At 40.8% G+C, this 18,806-nt stretch overlaps 2 protein-coding genes across 4 annotated transcripts in view; both read right to left on the bottom strand.

The window, feature by feature from the left end:
- LOC124412128 (cholecystokinin receptor type A-like) overlaps positions 1-9,794 on the bottom strand; it is a 31,012-nt gene extending 21,218 nt beyond the window's left edge. For all 3 annotated transcript variants that reach the window (XM_046891762.1, XM_046891761.1, XM_046891760.1), the window contains exon 1: positions 9,437-9,794. In XM_046891762.1, coding sequence (XP_046747718.1) covers positions 9,437-9,745 — 309 coding nt within the window. In that variant the 5' untranslated portion in view covers positions 9,746-9,794. The remainder of the gene's footprint in view (positions 1-9,436) is intronic.
- Positions 9,795-9,930: 136 nt separating this feature from the next.
- Positions 9,931-18,806, bottom strand: part of LOC124412126 (tyrosine-protein phosphatase 10D-like) — a 44,935-nt gene continuing 36,059 nt past the window's right edge. Inside the window, exon 19 of the mRNA XM_046891758.1 lies at positions 9,931-10,073. Within this exon, the coding sequence (XP_046747714.1) occupies positions 10,066-10,073 (8 nt within the window). The 3' untranslated portion in view covers positions 9,931-10,065. The remainder of the gene's footprint in view (positions 10,074-18,806) is intronic.

An 18,806-nucleotide genomic window follows, 5' to 3' on the forward strand; every position in this document is an offset into this window, starting at 1 on the left:
TAATTCAGTTTTTCCCTCGTAAAGTTCTAAGCGTGAAAAAAAAATATCGCCTTGGAAGAAATTATGAAAAGACGAAAATTGGACGCTGCTGTCGGAAAAATGATTGAAAAATTTCATCCGAGGTGGTATTAAATAAAGAATAAAATAAAAAAGGATCACTTTCACTCACGCGCTGCTTGTGTACGACGTCAGTTTTCCGAAATCCAAAATTCTGATCGGAAATTTTCTCGTAGGCATCGGATCTTCTGCAGCAGAAAACTCGGCGCAGCTTTTCGATCCGCTCTCTCTCTCTCTAACCTCCTCGACTTTCGTCCAAGCTCTGGATTTCCTATCGGATATCCACTTCGTAATTTATAGGTTGCACGTGAGATTCTAGAGATATCTGGGAGTATACCGACTACGTGAGACTTTGTGAATTTGCGCTAAAACAGCTTCCAGCATTCCTAAATCCGCCTCTTCTTCTCGCCGTTGTCCGCCTCGTTCGCTGGACCAGTTTGTCCGACCCCCGAGCATTGAAATTCTAAACCACGGACCAGTTTCGTTTGTAAATCTATCGCGAGATGCAAACGAAGGCAGAAAATAACGAGTGAGTAAAATTTTGACACCGCAAGGGCTCGATTAATTTGCATTGAAAATTTTTATCGCAAAAATAAAACGAAACAGAGTAGCTGTAAAATAAAATTTGCGCCACGATGAAATTCAAATACGTATTGCGGACAGGATAGGGAGATTATGCTGCTGAAATTTTATTAAAGTCTACTCTTCTCGATCAATAGAATAGCTTACAATTTAAATGCATAATTTCTTGAGGAAAGACGAGGCATCGATTTTACCCTCTGCTGACTTGTACTGTATTGTATTACCTCGCATACCGTAAGTAAGTAGAATATTAATTTCAAGCATGTTTCGTCTAGCTTCACTGCATCTAGTAAATTATCGAATAGCTTTCGCGCATTCGAAATTCATCATGTCGCCCAAAGAGTATTTTGTCAAACATTCCAGAACGTAAAGCATTCCACAGAATTGTCAGACGTTGAACTTTTAATTCACTTGATATCGGATGTAAATTTCCAGTTTAATAAAATTGGTTAGCTGAAAATCAATACTTTTGGTTAAATTTTAAATGGAAAAATATTGCAAAATTAGATATCAAATTCTCATTTCAAAAATCTAACATATTCCCTCTACTTTAGTCGACGGTGGCTTATTCTCTTGAGTTTTTTCTCAATAGTTTCACTTCAATAGTGCTAATTATTGATGAAAATTAATATCAATATAAGTTTCAAAAAAATCTAATATTTACAGTAATCTTAGAAAAAAAAAAATTGAGTAATTCAATGTGGACTGAGACCAAATTTTAAAACAACATAGAATCAAAAAAATCAGTAAAACCAATCTTTAATCGTTTGAAATGTGGAAACTATTTTCTTTATTATTGTAGAAAAATCGCCTCATAATTTTCAATCATAAAAATTCGTTAATAAAATAATTTCATTGAATACCAGGTGAAAAGTGACCAAAGGTCTGTTTAAAAAATCAGGTAAATGTAATATCCGGAGCTCGGGGGTGGAGACGAGGGTGTAAACTCGCCGGAGATAATCCCCGGGTATAATTTGTTCCATGTGACGTTTGCGCCGTGCTACAGACTCCGGGTGGGGTATATATGGTGCAAGATACTTGGGTGGGAATGTCTGACGAAACAAATGACCCTGGAGGGAAACGACGTGCCCTTTGTATCCGTGTGCAGAGGCACGAGACGCGATACAAGGCCAATTCCACGACAGTTTAACGCGAAATCGGAGGAATCGTTAAGCGGCCGAGGGGCTTGTCGTTATCCTAGACCCCCCCCCCCAGAACAGGGGGACATTAGGGGGTGAACGAGAGACGGAGAGAGAGAGAGAGAGAGAGCGACTACATCCCCGCAATCACGAGAACCGTATCCCCGTTTTATTAAATTTTAAGCGTAAGATTTACCCGCCCACCCTCGACATCCTCCGACATTATGGCCGGGGTAAAAATTTCATCAGAAATGACAAAATGTTGGAAGGAAATATGCACCGGCGGATATTATGCAAACGATATGCCTACACGGCCACTCGGCTATTCGCATCTCTCCGTTTCTTCGCAAGCTCTCTTTATCGCCGAATCCGCGTATGTACGTAGGTACATATATTCCACGCGTGTACCCACGCATATGTGTATATAGATATAGTGAGTGTATTTCCCAGAGGGGAAATTCTCACCCTGCACACGATGCAGTGTAAGTGAGGGAAAATAAAATTGGGGAAGTTTATACAGACTGACTTGATCTTCCGCCTTATCGTTCCTCGAATTTATACACACAAATACATACACGTATGTATACGTATACGTATGTAATAATCATACGTCACTGCGCCCCGAGATTATTCGATTATCACAATCTTCGATCTTCTTTCCCCCTTCTCACTTGCCAAACTTTTATCAGTGTATCGCCGATGTGTCAAATTCTTATCCACGCCTCTCCACTTTGACTCGGCAGTCAGGCATGAAAAAATATCCCCTCAGGGACGGAGGGTGTTTGGAAGTTTTGAAATATCGCAGTCACGCGTTCCTTCGGGTGATGCGTCGATTACCTCAACGATTTCTTCCTTTCATTTTCCTCATGCGTTGAAAATTCTTCGGCGTGACCTTTAATCCTTCCTAATTTCCTCGCCAAGGACCTAAGCGTCGTCAAACAAACCCTCTTGCAGTCCATCCCCCAGGGTTCAGGGATGTTTGTTACAGCGGAGATTGCGCCTCGAGTTTACGTCACGGGACTACTTGAAAATGAAAAACTAACTTCAGAAGCTGGCGATAAGATCAAAGCGGAACAGAGTGAAGTTTGAACCGTCACCCCTTCTTCACAGCATCTTCCAAATACCGCTTAGAAATCTCAAATTAGTTAGATTTTTACTTTCCGGATATCGTTCAGAGTATCGAAAAAAAAGTGAGTTCAAAACTAGGATTACCTTTTATTGTGTTTTTTTTTTTTTTTAGGGAAATATTGTGTCATTTCCATCGATCGCGGTGATCCAGAGTAAATCTACCCCTGCGAAAAACGTCCGATCATTTCCTGGGTACTTCGAATTACCGTTTCGTTTGCCCTGAATTTGATCTCATGATTTCCGGTAATCGTTTCGCCGATATAGTAGTTTGGAAACAACGCTCGTCACGTCCTCGATATCCGCGGCTCTTTCACAACTTCGGTGAAAGTTTCATGGGATGAAGATCGATCCCATGGCAAGCAGCCCGACCTTACTTCCTCCCAACGGGGCTTCGGAATGATCGTTGCTCGTTCCAACTCGTAGGGATCCTGCAACCGCAGTAGGACACCTCCGGCTATTTCCGCTCGGACTTTATTAGCAGCTGGGTTGAGGGATGCGCAAGACCCTCGTTCGATACTCCCGCGGGAAGCCGGGCAACAAACGTCCGATTCCAGAAGGTGGGGATCTTGTTCAAAAAAAAAAAACAGAAAAAGAAGAAGAGAAAAGAAAGCAGCGATTGTTGGAGGAATCTCGGTGATAGATGTGAAATTACCGATTAGGTACTCACATTATACCGAATCCTCCTGTCCTTCTGGGTTTTTATTACCACGTCCCTTTCAATAAACGGTTGAATAAAAGAGTGAGGAAAAAGGGTGAGAAAAAATAAAATAAGAAAAGAAAATACCAAAAAATTGCCCCCCAAATGAAGTGCGGGATGAATTTTCTTCCCTTAGGAGCTTTATTCTCTCCCTGCACAAGTTCTTATCCCGGCGACTCGATCATTTCTCAGTCTGATAAAATCCCCGGCTTGAAACCCGCCCCTTTCATCGAGGGGAAAAACGGCGGAGGAGAAAAGAAGAAGGGGAGGGGATCCGGGCTGCGGGCAGTTGAGGAAAATTTTATTATTTATCAAGGGAAATCTGGCGGGCGAACTTTCTTCCGGAGTTGTTCGTGCGTTCAGGTATAAGGTACGTACCCACTTGGGTGTGCCTCCTGCCGCTCCAATTACTTATAGGCGAATTTCACAATTTGAGTATTCAATTATTTGCTTCCCGCAGGTCTGTTTGTTTGTTTGCTTCTCGTTTGCCCCTTTCTTTTTTCGCGTCGTTGATATTAACTCTCGAACGGAAACGAAGAAACAAGAACAAAAAAAAAACATATATATATAATATTTCTCAGACATTTTCGACTCCACGTACAGAAAATTTCCACTTAATTCCGAATCGGAACTTTGAATATTGTGCGAAAAAAATATAGAAGAATAAAATCGTCGCAAGTACGAATTCGATTGTTAAAACTGCAGGTAATAATCGAAAATCAGGATCCGCAAGCAGCTGCAAATGCATCTCCGCACAATACACGAAAGAAAAATAAATAGTAAAGTTCAAAGCTCGCTCGTAAAATTTTGTTCAACCTGCAGCGAAAAGTTTCGGCGGCTTTCGTCTCGAACTCGGAGGAGTTTCCGCGGTTTTCCTGTTCGCCAAAACCACCCCTGCAATCGTGCAGAACCGCAAAGTCCGGGACTTGTTGCTTCGTTGGGTATCTTGAGTCTAGACTCTGACGGAACTCCGTCGCGTCGTACCAACGTCGAAAAGCTTTTCTGCCTCGTCCGCAATTTATCGGCATGTGCTTCGGAGGAGTTACAGCTCGGAGACTGCGTTGCACCGACGATATAAAGCAGTTTCCAATAGTTTTCCCGCGGTCTGGACAAATTGTTCCGGAGTAGAGTGAAATGGCCGATTTCAAATTGGAAAAAGCGATCGAATTTTCTTTTCTTTTCGAATTTTTATTTTTTTTATTTGTTTCTTCTCCGGGCGAAAAAAGTAAAAAACAATTTGAAAAAAAAAAACAAAAAAAAAAGGGAAAAAAGAAAAGAAGAAATTTGCCGCCGCCCGTCGGAAAACGGTCGTAAATACCGCCCGTCTCGCTCGCGTTGCCGTATCTCGGCGGCGATAAATTACGCGTGAGTTGTGTAAAATATATGCGGCATGGCAGGACGTTTCTTTCACATTTTAGCCCCGACGAGATGCGTCTGGATCTGCAACGGGTGTAAGTCTGGCTCAATGTCCTGTCCTGGGTCCTTCAACTTACGTTTCGGGACAAACGAGCCGAGGATAAACGGAAAGCTTAAACATGTATTGAGGAAACCGTCCGAGCGGAAACTGACGACGTCTGACGACGATTTTTGATACCGACTTATCCGTGACGATATTGTCCTCGGATCGAGAGGATTTTATACACGCCGAAGACCTTGTTTTACAGCTTAGTTCCATCCTCTGCTTCACTTTGTTATGCATGCATACTTTCATTCGAGTTAATTTCCTGCCTGAAATATAGTTCGGCTGATCCTTGACCGTAGCTTTTTATTTTTATAACAGTTATATCGATTTCTCGGGCTAAAGTTCTTTTGAATTATTGTCATTAGTACGTGTCTACAGTAAAAACAATGTTGGATACCTCTGGTGGAAATTTTTTAACGATAAAAGAAGAAAAATAATAAACTCAAAATTTAAATTTGTATCAACTTGCAAGAATTTGCGATTCGACGTTTCGTGTTTTTTAATCGAACACCTTTTTATCAGGAATTTTATCACCGCAGACTACACTTCACGTACCTACACATGTGTATCAACATGGCAAAAAAAACTAAAAAAATCACAGATATTCTTCATCATTTATTTTTCGATTTTCTACTTTTTTCCGCCCCCTTCTCCTCTCCTCTCCTCTCGACTCGTCATTTTGCACAGTAGCTAGACATATCAGTCAACTCAAGCGAAGCTAAATACACTAAACGCGCGACGGCGGGGGTGTTTTTCTACTTGTGTTAAAGTTTACTGTGTTTTTTCGAAAACGTCACGCGAGGATGAAGCTTTGGGCATGTATAAATCAAATGGCGTTTTTGGGTCTCGCCCGGCGCGTTTTTCTGATTATTAGAAAATCTTTCAATTGGATTGAAAGCCCGCAAACGTTTATTGTTTATTTCCATCGCACGCACTAAACGCCGGACTAACCGTGACTCAGCGATTTTCAACTACCCTTAAGGTACATGAGGCGCCTTGGTTGATCGTTATTTCGCAGGCTTTTTCTCGCTGCAAAGATTCTTATCACTTATTTCTCTTCTATGAATATATTCGTCATTCCTTACTATTCTTTATTTTTTTATTTACTTTCCTTCGGTAGCTTCCTTTCACCCCCTACGAATCGGATGTTATATGGACATTTAATTTTCAAGAGGTTCAAGGAATCGCTGAGCCAGACCATTTAATGTAGCATTTTAATACACGTGGAAGCAATTTTATTTCCGGTTCATCTTCCTCCTCCTCCTCCTTCTCCTCTTTTTTCTTCTCTTTGTCATTCATTCGTTTCTCCTTGGATATATTTTTCTTTGAGCAAAGTATAATCTTTGTATCGTTTTTTTTTTCTTCCCTGCGTCGGTCTTTATTGTGGCGTTGTTTTATTCACCCGAGATTATATATCAGGAAAAAGTCTTACGTGAGATTTGAATGCGCGACGAAACGGCAATGCCGACGATGTTTTCGGTATTATTCCGAAGATTAGAAAAAGTAAAGAAACAAAAGTGAAATAAAGAATGAAAGGGAAAATAAAAAAAAAAAAAAAAAGAAAAAAAAGTGGAAAAAATATTCTCTCATACACAAGACGCGCGTATGGAAAATATTCAAATTAATTTTTCCCTCGCCTCGCAAACGCATCAAACGTATTCGCGCAAAGTATATTTGCGCAACGAATAAACCGCGAGAAGAATATATAAGTGAAAAAGTTTAAAAGAACTATGTTGCGAATTATTATACAGTCTTCCAGGGGCGAGTAAATAACTCTCGGTGCTAAAATAAATATTCCAAAGTATAACAGGGAGAGCTCGAGAAAACTGCGAAACTTAAGACAGAGAGTCTGGGAGCAATTTTTTAACTCTTGGGTGAAAAAATACAGCGCCACCCTCCATCCCGGTGTATATTATGTAATCCAATTTTTCCTCTCTACGTCTCTCTCTCTCTCTCTCTCTCTTTCTTTTCACCTGTCTCTGTCTCGTTTAAGAAAACGCAAGCGAATTTACGTGTCAATTTTGCCATTCCCTTTTCTCCTTTCTCATAATTTATCGTCCGGTAACTCCCGGCTTTCAATTTTCCGGGCAATCTGTAAATTGTTTCGAATTTTCCAACCCCCACATCTGTATCCAACTTCACCACCACCACAATCGGGCGAAGTTCAACCGCTCGGATAATACCATACGCACGTTTTAGGGAGTTAAGACATTATAAATCAGTTGGCAACTAGTTTCGCCACATCCCGTTTCGGGATCAACCGGAAACTTTCCAGCTCGGCCGCTGTATTATCGGGATACTCGCCGAGCGGAAACTTTTGAAGACCGCAATAATTCACGCGATATTACCGAGTAGTTGGTCCAATTGGCCAGCAAGGAAAACACCCTGCATATGTATCTCAAGTTTATCGATCACACGTCGCCTTACGTATGAATAGAAAATATTTTATTCATTCCTTGTCACACAACCGCAAGGCAACAATATAACTTGTACGTGTAATGCGGTGAAAATTTATTCTCTTTGGTCACAGCTCGCGAGTTTTCTTTTTCACTATCGGTGTGAGGAAAAAAGTGATAAAATCGCATCGACAGTTGCGAAAAACTCGTAGTGACTCCCAGGTTTGAGGTGGGGGGGTTAAAACTTGGAAAGGTCAATATGGGAAATAAAATAAGGAAAGATGAATCGTCCGAAATCTTGGTCATTCTAATCAGCGACACTTTAAAAAATCAAGATTACGAAAAATTCGTCTTTTCTGATTTTATTTTCATATGTTTGAACTTTCCCAATATTGGCACTTCCAAGTTTCAACCTCCACCTCAGGTTTGAGTTACATACCATAATGCACATCACTCCAGAGCTAATATCGCTACACGCGTCTCGACAAGGGAATACATGGACGCAAGTAATCGACGCAAACGGTAAGCGGAATAAAAAGGCAAATTGGAAACCAGCAATCGCGTTGGTATAACGGTAATTGGATTCCTGGGTAAAATTAATGACCGCAGTTGCCGGCGTGGCGAGGAACGTGATGCCGAACTTGAAACCTGAGCACCAAGCTACCAAATACCCGCTACTTCCGGCCGGAATATTCCCATGATTTCTATTTTTTTTTTCTTCTTCTTTGAGGGGGAGAGGGTTGGTTCAAAATTCAGTGACAATTACAGGGTGAAAAAATGAAAAAGGAGTAAAATATCGCCTCGAAATTGATTAGCCCGGTTTTGTTATGCCCGTTTATATAATGTCGCTCCGGAATTTATATGCACAACGGTGAATTCACAGCATCCGACAACCAATTCATCTTACATGAAGCGTGCGGAAACCACCATTCGTCTCTTGATAATCCTTCCGCGTCGAGGCGAGAAAGCGAGAGTGAGAGTGAGACTATAGTCGGCCGAATCCACCCGCCAGAAAGAGACGCCTCTCACTTCCGGTTCGCTTGACACGTGTTCCCGACAGCCCTTGTCGCTCCGCTGCGTCTTTCCGCCCCCGTTTTACGCCGAACAAATGATCCGCTATGAGAGAGTAGGTATACCTGAGCTTAATTCTAGCTTCCTGGAAAATTCCGTGAATTTTACTCTTCAGAGGGATAATAATGGACTCTGATGAGTTGGCCTGATCGCAGCAGGTATTCGTAAATTCGTGCATTCCCTTTCTCTTCGCGCTTTCTTTTGAGGACCCCCTTCCCTTAATTAACCCCCGGTGATACTAGTTACATGAAAGTTCAAAGAACTGCCAGCAGCTTTCGATCGCCATGTTTAACATCGGTCATGACTAATTGAAACTTTTACCGAGGTATCTTCTTACCTGAGTTTCAGTTTGCTACCACCGACGAGATGCTCTTTAATTATTTATTCGATCTTCTTTTGTTTCATTTATTTATCTACTCTTAACACTTTTTGCACAGTTACTTCAAATTATACTACAAGACTTACACGGTATTTACTTTTGCATAATTTCATTTGTTTGATTAAAAAAATCTCAAATTTCAAAATGATATTGTATGTGAATAAAAAAAATTAATATATACGTTTTGACAATGCACGATTAATTTACCAACTCATTGTGCTCAATTAGTAAATTTTTGAAGACAATATCGACGAGCTTAATGCGATTCTTTCTCCTTTGAAGTCTTTGAAAGCTAACCAATTAAAGCAGCTCCTTGTTTGAGGGTAATATTCTTTTCGCAAAGGTTTAAGATATGCTTTTAAAAATATTTCTCATCCGTTGCGAACATGCGGCGAAAAAAGCGAGCCATGCGTACGTGTGCGTGTATGAAAAAAAAGGTCTGGATCTTAAAGAAGCGCTCGAAATTTTTTATCAGAAAATTAAATATCGACGAATTTCGTAATACGAGGCACGTCGTTTACTCACCAAATTGAGCAGATAAACGTTGGTCACGGTGCGCATCCTCTTGTTTTTTGCGAGAGTGATGACGACCAACAAGTTCCCGATGACAGCCAGGACGAATATCGTCGCATAGAGAGGAACGATCAATCCTTCAAGGAAGTCGCCTCCGTCGGTGCCACCGGAACTCGGTACCGTCGGTGAAACGGTTTCGTTGACGGTCGAAAACCGGGTGCGAGCCGTCGACGAAGGCTGATCTAGACTTTGTTGACCCAGCGCTATTCCGCGGACGATGGACGGGCCGAGATCGGAACTGGAAAACCTTGGCGACGACATCGCGGTCTGTTTAATCGATTTTCACCCGGGGGAATCACCGTGGGAAGAGAATCACCTTATTCGTCGCGCGCGAAGCACCGATTAAATCTACCGGCGAAACTCACGCGGTACTGCTGAAGGAGCGAAAAATCGGGGGCGGAGGGGGGAGGGAGGACGAAAAGTAAAATGTGAAAAAAGAAAAGTATCAAATAAGCGAACTTTTACCACTCCGTGGGTAAAAGAAATTTAAAACTTATTTATATATACGACATCGAAGGTCTTTTTTGGCCGATCCACGGCTCCGTTTTCTTCTTCGGCACTTCGATGCGATTCAATCCTCTTCAAGAACCTGAGAAAAACAACATATAATGTTATATTATTCTCCAGTTTTATTTACGTTTGTTCTCCTTCTTTTTTTTTTTTTTTTTTTTTTTTTTACCGTTTTACAACGGCAGGTTGGGAAAAACCAGTCGACGTTTTACGTCTGCTTTGTGATTGTTGTTGTTTTGTTTTTTTTTTGCTTTTGAGGATACATTCTTCGCGAAAATTTGTCTCTCATCCCTCTGAAGGCTGAAGGAAAAAAACTGCGAGAGTACGGCATGTTTTTATGAATAACGCAAAAGCTCGAACGAATGTTATTTAAAATTGATTACGAGATGGAAATAGGTACATTCGATTTCTGAACGGGATATTGGGAACGAATGCTTGTTTGGTAAAATTTATTCTATTCAATTCGCGTTTTTATCCCCGATTAAACGAGCATCGTAAAACGATTTTAGGGGATGAAAAAGTTAATTAGCGTAGTTCAGGGGGATGAATAGGTAGCCTGATAGTACCGACCCCTTCCATGATTTGAAATCTCGCAAGTTATACGTTCCATCTGCGTTGATAACGGATTGGGCTGGCGTATATTTTTCTTTCTCAGTACAAGAATATCCATAATTCATTTGGTTTGAAAAATACAGGGTCTGCATAATATATTATTATACAACACGATACACAATATCAGCTCGGCGAGCTGTTTCTAAAGGCGCGCCACGCGTTTCACGAGCTACGTTTTTATTTAAAACATTTGTCATCGAGGGGGTAAAGTACACAACCCCTCGAGGAAATTCCACCCTGGGAGGGGGTTGTTTTTCTAATCGATAAGGGGAAGACGCCCTCAGACGTCTTTTTGACTCCGCAAAGTCAAGCCTCCGGCGCGTTTCTCTGCTCTTAATTTTTCCCCCGCAGCCCTTACTCCGCTTCGCTAATTGTAAGTATACCCTAACGAAGGGTGCGGTATGGCAACAGTCAACAAGTAGCAAAAACCCACGAGCATCGCGGCTGAAAAGGAACGCCGGAAAAGCCCCGCTGGCTCGAACCTGCGGCGAGAGGAAAGGGGCGAGAAAGCTTTTCGCGAAGCTAACGAGACCGACTTCTTGGCTTTCAGGATCGCTTGGGATTAGCGTGCAGCCTGATGAACGGGACTCTCGTCTCCGAGCATTCTTTCCTCCTCTCGCCGAAACGGTCACTGATTTCTGAATAATACGGGGGAAGCGATGCCGAGGCAAGGGGAAATGCGAACAGGGATACAATTGTGACGTAAATTAATAGAAACTGCGTCGACGATTCAAAAGATCAGCCATTTTATTTTGATTTTATTCATTTTTCAGTATGGTGTGAGGTGTACGAAAAATCATTTTTCACTGAGTTGGAGGTTTTTTGGGTCACTGGTTTAAGTTTTATGGCTCTCAAAAACACAAGAACCCAATTTTGTAATGAATTCTTTTATGGAAAATAAAAATTTATAGAACATGATGTACGTGGGTAAGCTTCTGGTTTATAAATTACAGGAAAAACCGGCAAGTACGAATTTTAAAAATACAAAATTATATTCAATTCAATTTTTCTCACTTTTTGATTCGGGCTATTCATTGAAAAATTGGGTTTTCCTGCTTCTGGGAGCAGTAAAAATGAAAAATCTAAAAATACGTAAAAAATACAGAGAAACAAAAACCTAAGAGCTTCCTAAAATGACATAGACATCGGAAACTAGGATCCCATCGATGTAAGGGGTTAAATTACTCGAGAGAATTCCGTTGTATATCCAATTACCGGAGAATATCCCGCAGAGCTGTACGTGCTTCTAATTGCAAGCCTGCAGCTTGAATTTATCGCTGTTTCTTCTTCAGCGCTGTTTCCCGCGTTACAGTAAAGCGGAAAGTTATCGAGAGTCGGTCCAGCAAAGACGGCGATCGGTGGAAAATTATCGAGGGTCGAACGCGTGGCTCAAACTTCTCAAGTGTAATTGAAGGGGAAGGGAGGGAGGCTCGAGTATCAACGGCCGCGTGTCTGCACACAAGGCGGATGAGCGTCGCCCTTGCGACACTTTGACGAAGACTAATTACCGCAATTCGAATATGCGAAGCCTCGGCGTCTCGGGGAAGGATCAAGATCGGCTGTTCGCAGGAACATTAATCAAAAAAGGATAAGGAAGGGTCGATTTTCGGGCGAATTCGATCGGACCGGAAGCAGTCCACCGGCGATGAAAAATGGCCTTGACATTTCTCACCCTCTTAGTTACGTATCTACCCCTTGAAGCCGACGACGCGGGGGTGGGATTCTGATATCCCCGAACTAAATGAAAATCCGGAAATCAGTTTCCCGGCTCATCTCGCGATTTTCCTACAGTTTGCACTCCATTCAGATCCCCGGTCAATCGGGGGTCGACTCGAGTGACCCTCCGGGCGATCCCGCGAAGCTTTCACCCCAACCCTCAACCCGGAATCACGATTCGTTGCCCGCCCTCGGTGGCGCGGTTCACTTCGTTAACCCGCGATGTATCTCGCAGCAGCGCCTATCTACCAAACGGCTAATTTGTGCGGGTACAGCGATACGTAGGTATACATATACGTACAAAGCCAACCACGTGCCAAGAATCATTTGTGTACGTGTGAAGATTGGGGCTGGAGGGATGGTTGAGGAAAAATTGTGGTTACGGGAGAAAGGGCTGAAAACGTTCTAATTTAATGAGACGATCCCGGAGCGAGGAGAACGAAATTATCCTCTTCATTATTCCGAAAGTTGCCAATTTCTTTTTATCCTATATACGAACGGAAGGTAAAAGGTATGAAAAACAAACACACATTCCTTCAAAGTTTCTCGCAGATCGAGCTACAGGTGGGCAAGCATCGTTACGATATATTTTTATCCGCAGTGCAGTCTCCGACGGTTTCCTTCAACCAGAATCGCCCAATCTAATCACGCCATCATTTCTACGGATATGCAATTTATTCTCAATTTTTGTGCAAAATACCCGGCGAGGGTGGAAAACCGATTCAATTATACTTCAAAAGCATGCACTCTAAGCGAGATTAATTTCTCGGGCACAAACGTTAAGCAAATAAGTTACCGCTGGAATAATTTCACTTTCCTCATTCTTCGCTCGGACAAATTTTCCGCTATTTCAAAACTGGCCCTGGCGCAATCTAAATCCCCCCTTTCGACCATGACTGATTCGGAAATTTTCCACCCCGATATGAAAATTGAGTCACATTACAATTACGGATATAAAAATAAAATAAATTATACACGAAGTTTATTGCTATCAAATTTTTTTATGATAAATGAAAACTATTGTTGATTTTTTTTTGTTCATTTTAACGAAGATTCAGCTACCGCCAGTAAAATATTGTCTCCATCAGCCGATGAACACGTCCGTTTATTCAAAGAAATCTTGTTTAAAGTAGTCTCTGACAGGTGCAGGAAATATTGAAGAGATTCAGCAACTCTTTAAAATCATTATTGCAAGTTTTGCAATATGAGGTAACACAAGTGCTCGCGAGTATAATTTCTTGTTTCGGGATTTTTAGGGCTAGAATTGATTTATCGAGTGCCTTTCCATTACTGCATAAGACGGGGTGAGAGGGAAGGAGAGAAAGAGAGAGAGAGATTTATTCTCCCCATCCTGTTTATCGCTTTACCGCCGGGTGGTTGACACCGGGGGGATAATAATACATATATAATGTGTTTTACAAAAAGTGTTAGCGATCCATAGCGAAACGGATGGCGGGTATACCTACGCGAGAGGGAGAGCTTTTCAGCATCCTGTTGGGGATGCAAAAACAGCCTTCACATGCGGATGATAGATGCGCGTGTATATGTATATCCGGCAATTTGATATCGGTATAATGGCCGGAAGGTATGTAAAAAGAAACCGCTTACGTCACCGCGTCATTCCACCCCCTCCACCCCTCGGGGGGTGTGCAGCACACATATTCGCAATTTCGATCTAAGGGAAACCGTTTGACTTCGAGCTTAGGTGAGACGTTTCATAGCCGAAAAGGACCTTCTGAAAAACATGTCGTGTGGCCTGTTTAAAAGGATCTTTTTCATAATTAAACTAAATCGTGATGTCCACCTTTGTTGCATCATGTGGAACTCAATCCGCAACCGTATCTTTTCTAGCGTGCAGAAACTCCGCAATTAAATTCATTAACGAGAAAGGCGCGATACGAGACTTTGTCTTTGTCTTTTTATCTTTCCATTTTCATGCAATGCCAAGGTCTGGCGTGACTCTAACGATTTTTGCTTTGCGATATACTTACTCACTTTTTAGAATCCTGTGGAATTATAATATAGTTGAAAATTTTTACCGTGTACATGTATATAATATATATATATATATATATATATATATATATATATGTGTATGTACATATATACGCGCAGTGAAGGGTGACGTAAATAAAAATGCCGCGCCTGAGATTTAGAAATTTATTCGAAATGAAGAAAGAAAAGAAAAAAGAAATGAATGACAAGAAAAATGAAGTAAAGTGGGGGAGGGAAAAATTAGATCTCGGCATATATTTTCCAGATTTCCAGCATAATGTCTGTGCAAAAAGCGTGAAATACCAGCTGCAAGGACCCCGGGATTATTTTGAGCGAAGCGGCGTGGAGCGTATCTAAATATATTGAGAATCGGTGAAACGACGGATCGAGAAGCTCGTTACTTTCTTTCCGAGGGACGGGTGTCGCGACGCAGTCCGTCGAAACGGCACGAGCAATGGCCTCTTAAATTCCTGGGGTTTGACGGCTTGACTTATACCGAGGCAGAGCTGAAATTCTGAATTTGAAAAGTTTCGAAAGTGCCGGATTCAAAATTTTTTGACGGCGAAACTTGAATTGAAGAAATCAAACTTTGGCGAAACATCAAAGTTTCGAATAGTCCGAAACCTGACGCTGAAAGCCCTGAAAGCGTGGAAATTTGAAAATTCAAGAATGTGAAAAATCGAAATTTTTAATTATTACGATATTTTCGATTCGTTAGGAATCCTGGTAATTCTGATTTTTCACACCTAATCGTTGAGTAAACTACGCTCTTTGAGTATATTTTAATTTTCCAAATTTTGCCCCGTCGAAACTTGAATTTTCGTCAAAGTTTGAATTCTTCACTCAAGTTTCGCCAGAGAAAATAATTCTGAATTAGACGCTTTCGGAACTTCTCAAATTCAGAACTTTAACCCCTTCTCCGTATACCTTACTCGCGAAATTTTCACGCCGAACGCGCGAGAAGTAACAAAACGGCGATCGGGACTTGGGCAAAAAGGATTCGAGACTCGATTAGTATCGGCGAGCTATGGATGTAGCACGCAGCTGATGATGGTGGCTTTTTACACCATTATGCTCACTATCGCGATGATTTTCTTCGCCCGACCTTCGCTAATAGCGCGGCAGCATCGCTTTGCAGAAGTATGAGAAGAGACGGGATAAAAACGGAAAGGAAAAACTCTGCAATGGCATATCTCCGTCATAACGATCTCGAGTCCAATTACCCGAGTGAATGGCTGTAATTACGTCGTTGTCCTGTGACGCGATATACAATGAAAAAGAGAGGAGAAGGGAAGAAAAAACAGCGCGCACACAACCCTCGCATTTTTTACCTCGCCAATTTTTGCCGATCGAAAGCTCACCCTCCCAACCCAACATCGAATTCACGCATGATCGATTGCTCGCTGGATCGGATAACGGTGAACAATACTGAAACGATTCGTGGATGATTCTAGGTACATAGTTCGATGGAAACGAATCAAACGATATTCGCTTCACCTTTCGGCTCTAATTATTATTCCACTACGTACGTTAATGCGACGATACGTCACGAATTTCCTCAAATTAATTTAATTCTTTTTCATTTTTTTTTTTTTTTTTTTTTTTTTTGTAATATATTTGTTGAATTCTATACGAAATAATTCAATTTCATTCGTATTGAAAACACTTGATACACCTCGATTCACTTAAAGTAATGATATCTCGTTGCCTCGACAAAATTGTGAGCAATCTCAGGAAATTCAAGGGAGTTTTTCTGTTTCTATATGAAATTATTTCACGCAACGGTGCGAAGGAAATATTACATTGTACAGACACAATTTTTTAATATAATTTAATTAAATCAATGAAATTCAGGTTTTCTGGTAGAAATTATAAATTTCCTGACTTGTGGAAGTAACGAGATATTTCTTCGCCTCAGATAAAATCTTTTTTATCATCAAGTTATATGGGATTCAAATTATTTCTTCGTGGAATACAAATTAATATTCTTCTCTGTACAATGTTATAGATACAATTATAATGAATAAACATTACCGTGAATGGAGAATCGAGTATGGAAAACAGCAACGAATATTGGATATTTTTCACAAAAGAAACTTTTCCGCTAACGAAACAAATTCTCCAACTCTCAATTTCCTTCGTTTATTCTGTTTCGCAAATTGTTTACTTCGATTGTTTTTTCTCTCCTTGTCTTTCCGCTTTACTAACTTACAGATACAGTATAACGATTCTTGCGTTACTTCCGCTAGATCAGCGCGGACACAATTTCTTCATGAGAAATTCATGACGCGAACATTCGGCGTCGACTAAACAAGTATTCATTCTCCATGATTAATTCAACGATTTGAATTGGTCAGTGGCATTCGCTTTAAAAATATGATGAAAAAATATTACATATTTCATTTCGTCAAATTGAGTTGTTTCAAAATGTTGTTTCGATTCTTCTGGACCGCATGAGTCTGGGTGAAAATTCTTCGGAGTCAAGCCTTCGCCGGAGACTTTCAGCAATTATTTTATATTTTTTTTCCGACAAATCCGCAGGAATTATTGAATATATATATATAACCAAGTTGGGGGTTTGATTAATGTGGGTCGTTTATATTCTATTAATTTACCGCAAAGTGTTCATTGTACGTAACGTAGGTACATTATCGCCCTGTTCAATGCCTCGTTAATCAAATTATCATTAAGGCAAAAGCCCCGCGCAGAAAGCACCGTTTTTACACCGTGGCTATATTATAATACTGCCAACGAGCTTGTTTGCTTGTTTTTTTCGCCTCTCCACCGACCCTTGTTGCAGTTTGAATTTTGGAGGAAATTTGAAATTGAATTCTGTTCTCAATTCCTATCTCTCTTCCTGGTTTGCAAATTCTTGTTTGCAACAGGCGTGTTATGCGATATATTTACTAGATGCGTTCGATCATTGATCAATGTCAATTTTAATCCCGAATTGATTATGTGCTTTTTCTCACTGCAGGTAAAATATATAATGTATAAAAACGTAACGTGACTAGGAATAATAATTTCCGATAGTTGATATAAATTTCTGGTTGCCAATTTGTAATTCCAGAGATATGTGCGGCGAATGTAATTCACTTGCTCATTTATCAGAGCTACTAAACAGGTAAAATTGTATAATACACGACGATATTTTTGTTAATTACGAGAATGAAAATCAAACGGGAGAAGAAAAAGAGCGAAATGAAAAATCACAGCTTTCATTTCACTTCCTCGCTACGGCATGCTGACGTAACAATGTAGATTGGAATAACAGGGAGAGTTACTTTCCGTAAAATAGTTTGAGCTACAATTTGAAATATTTCAAAAGACTCGAGGGTCGCGGTGTTGTTCTTTTATCATCATTACTATTATTATGTTTCGAGTTACGAATGAATACACACGATAAGACCTTACAATTCGTTGAATTTATTACAGCAATAAGTGAAGATAATAATTGGAGGGTTAAAGGTAGACATAAATTGTAAAAATGCGTCAATAAATTTAGGGTAAATCGTAAATCCGGAGTTACGTGTTCTCTCACACCGGGCGAACGCTACGGTGCTACTATTTTATTATATATGTATATAGATGTACAACGTGTAAGGGCTCGGTGAGAATTTCATTTTATTTCATTATTTATACACCACGCTTCTATTTCGATTAGTTTTTCTTTCATTTTTCTACAATTTTTTTTCTGTTTCTCTTTTTTTTTTTTTTCTCTTCGTCTCTTTCTTCTTTCAAACGAGAAAGAAGCGCACAGAAGGGGAGAAAGAGCGAGCGAACCCTCGGCCATAATTCTCTTTAATTGGATTATTTCTCTCAGAGACTCAACTCTCCTCGCCGGAGTATAAAGCGATTCGGAAAAACCGGTGAGAAAATTTACTCCGGTTCGAGATTTGGCGAAAAACAGATTAAACGTCACTTATAAAAATCAGTCGTCAAAAAAACGTCGCCTCATTTATACATAATATAATTTACATTTTATATAGCCTCGATATTTTTCATCTCAAGAAAATTTCCGAAGCGTCATTGACTTCCCGTTTTTTTCCCAAAGAATTTTTTCGCCATCCAGCTTTCGACCTACGGGAAAATAAACGCTGAATCTATCGCGGTTCGCAGGTCAATCGGATAAATTCGCTGCGGCATACGTGCACCGTCTAGGCTGCGAAATCTGGCCGAGTGATTAATAGATCGGCGCTCGGCTGGGCGCGCCCAACTTTTTGCCACACCTTCGAAATATCGCGCCAGCGAAACAGTTGCAGCCAATCGGGACGAAGGACGAGAGCGGGAAGTTTTAAGAGCGTGAAGATGACGAGTGTAAGATCATTGGAAGGCTACATTTTCTTCGGTTATTATTTCTTCGCGACGGGACGAAAAGTTGGCGAAAAGATGGACGCTGCTGCGATTTTTAATAAAGGATTTTTACTTCGCTTAAAATTATCCCCCGGAAACTCGCGAATCGCGTGACAAGACCAGATCGAATATCCCC

This window comes from Diprion similis, chromosome 11, assembly GCF_021155765.1.
Source record: "Diprion similis isolate iyDipSimi1 chromosome 11, iyDipSimi1.1, whole genome shotgun sequence".
Lineage (NCBI taxonomy): Eukaryota > Metazoa > Arthropoda > Insecta > Hymenoptera > Diprionidae > Diprion > Diprion similis.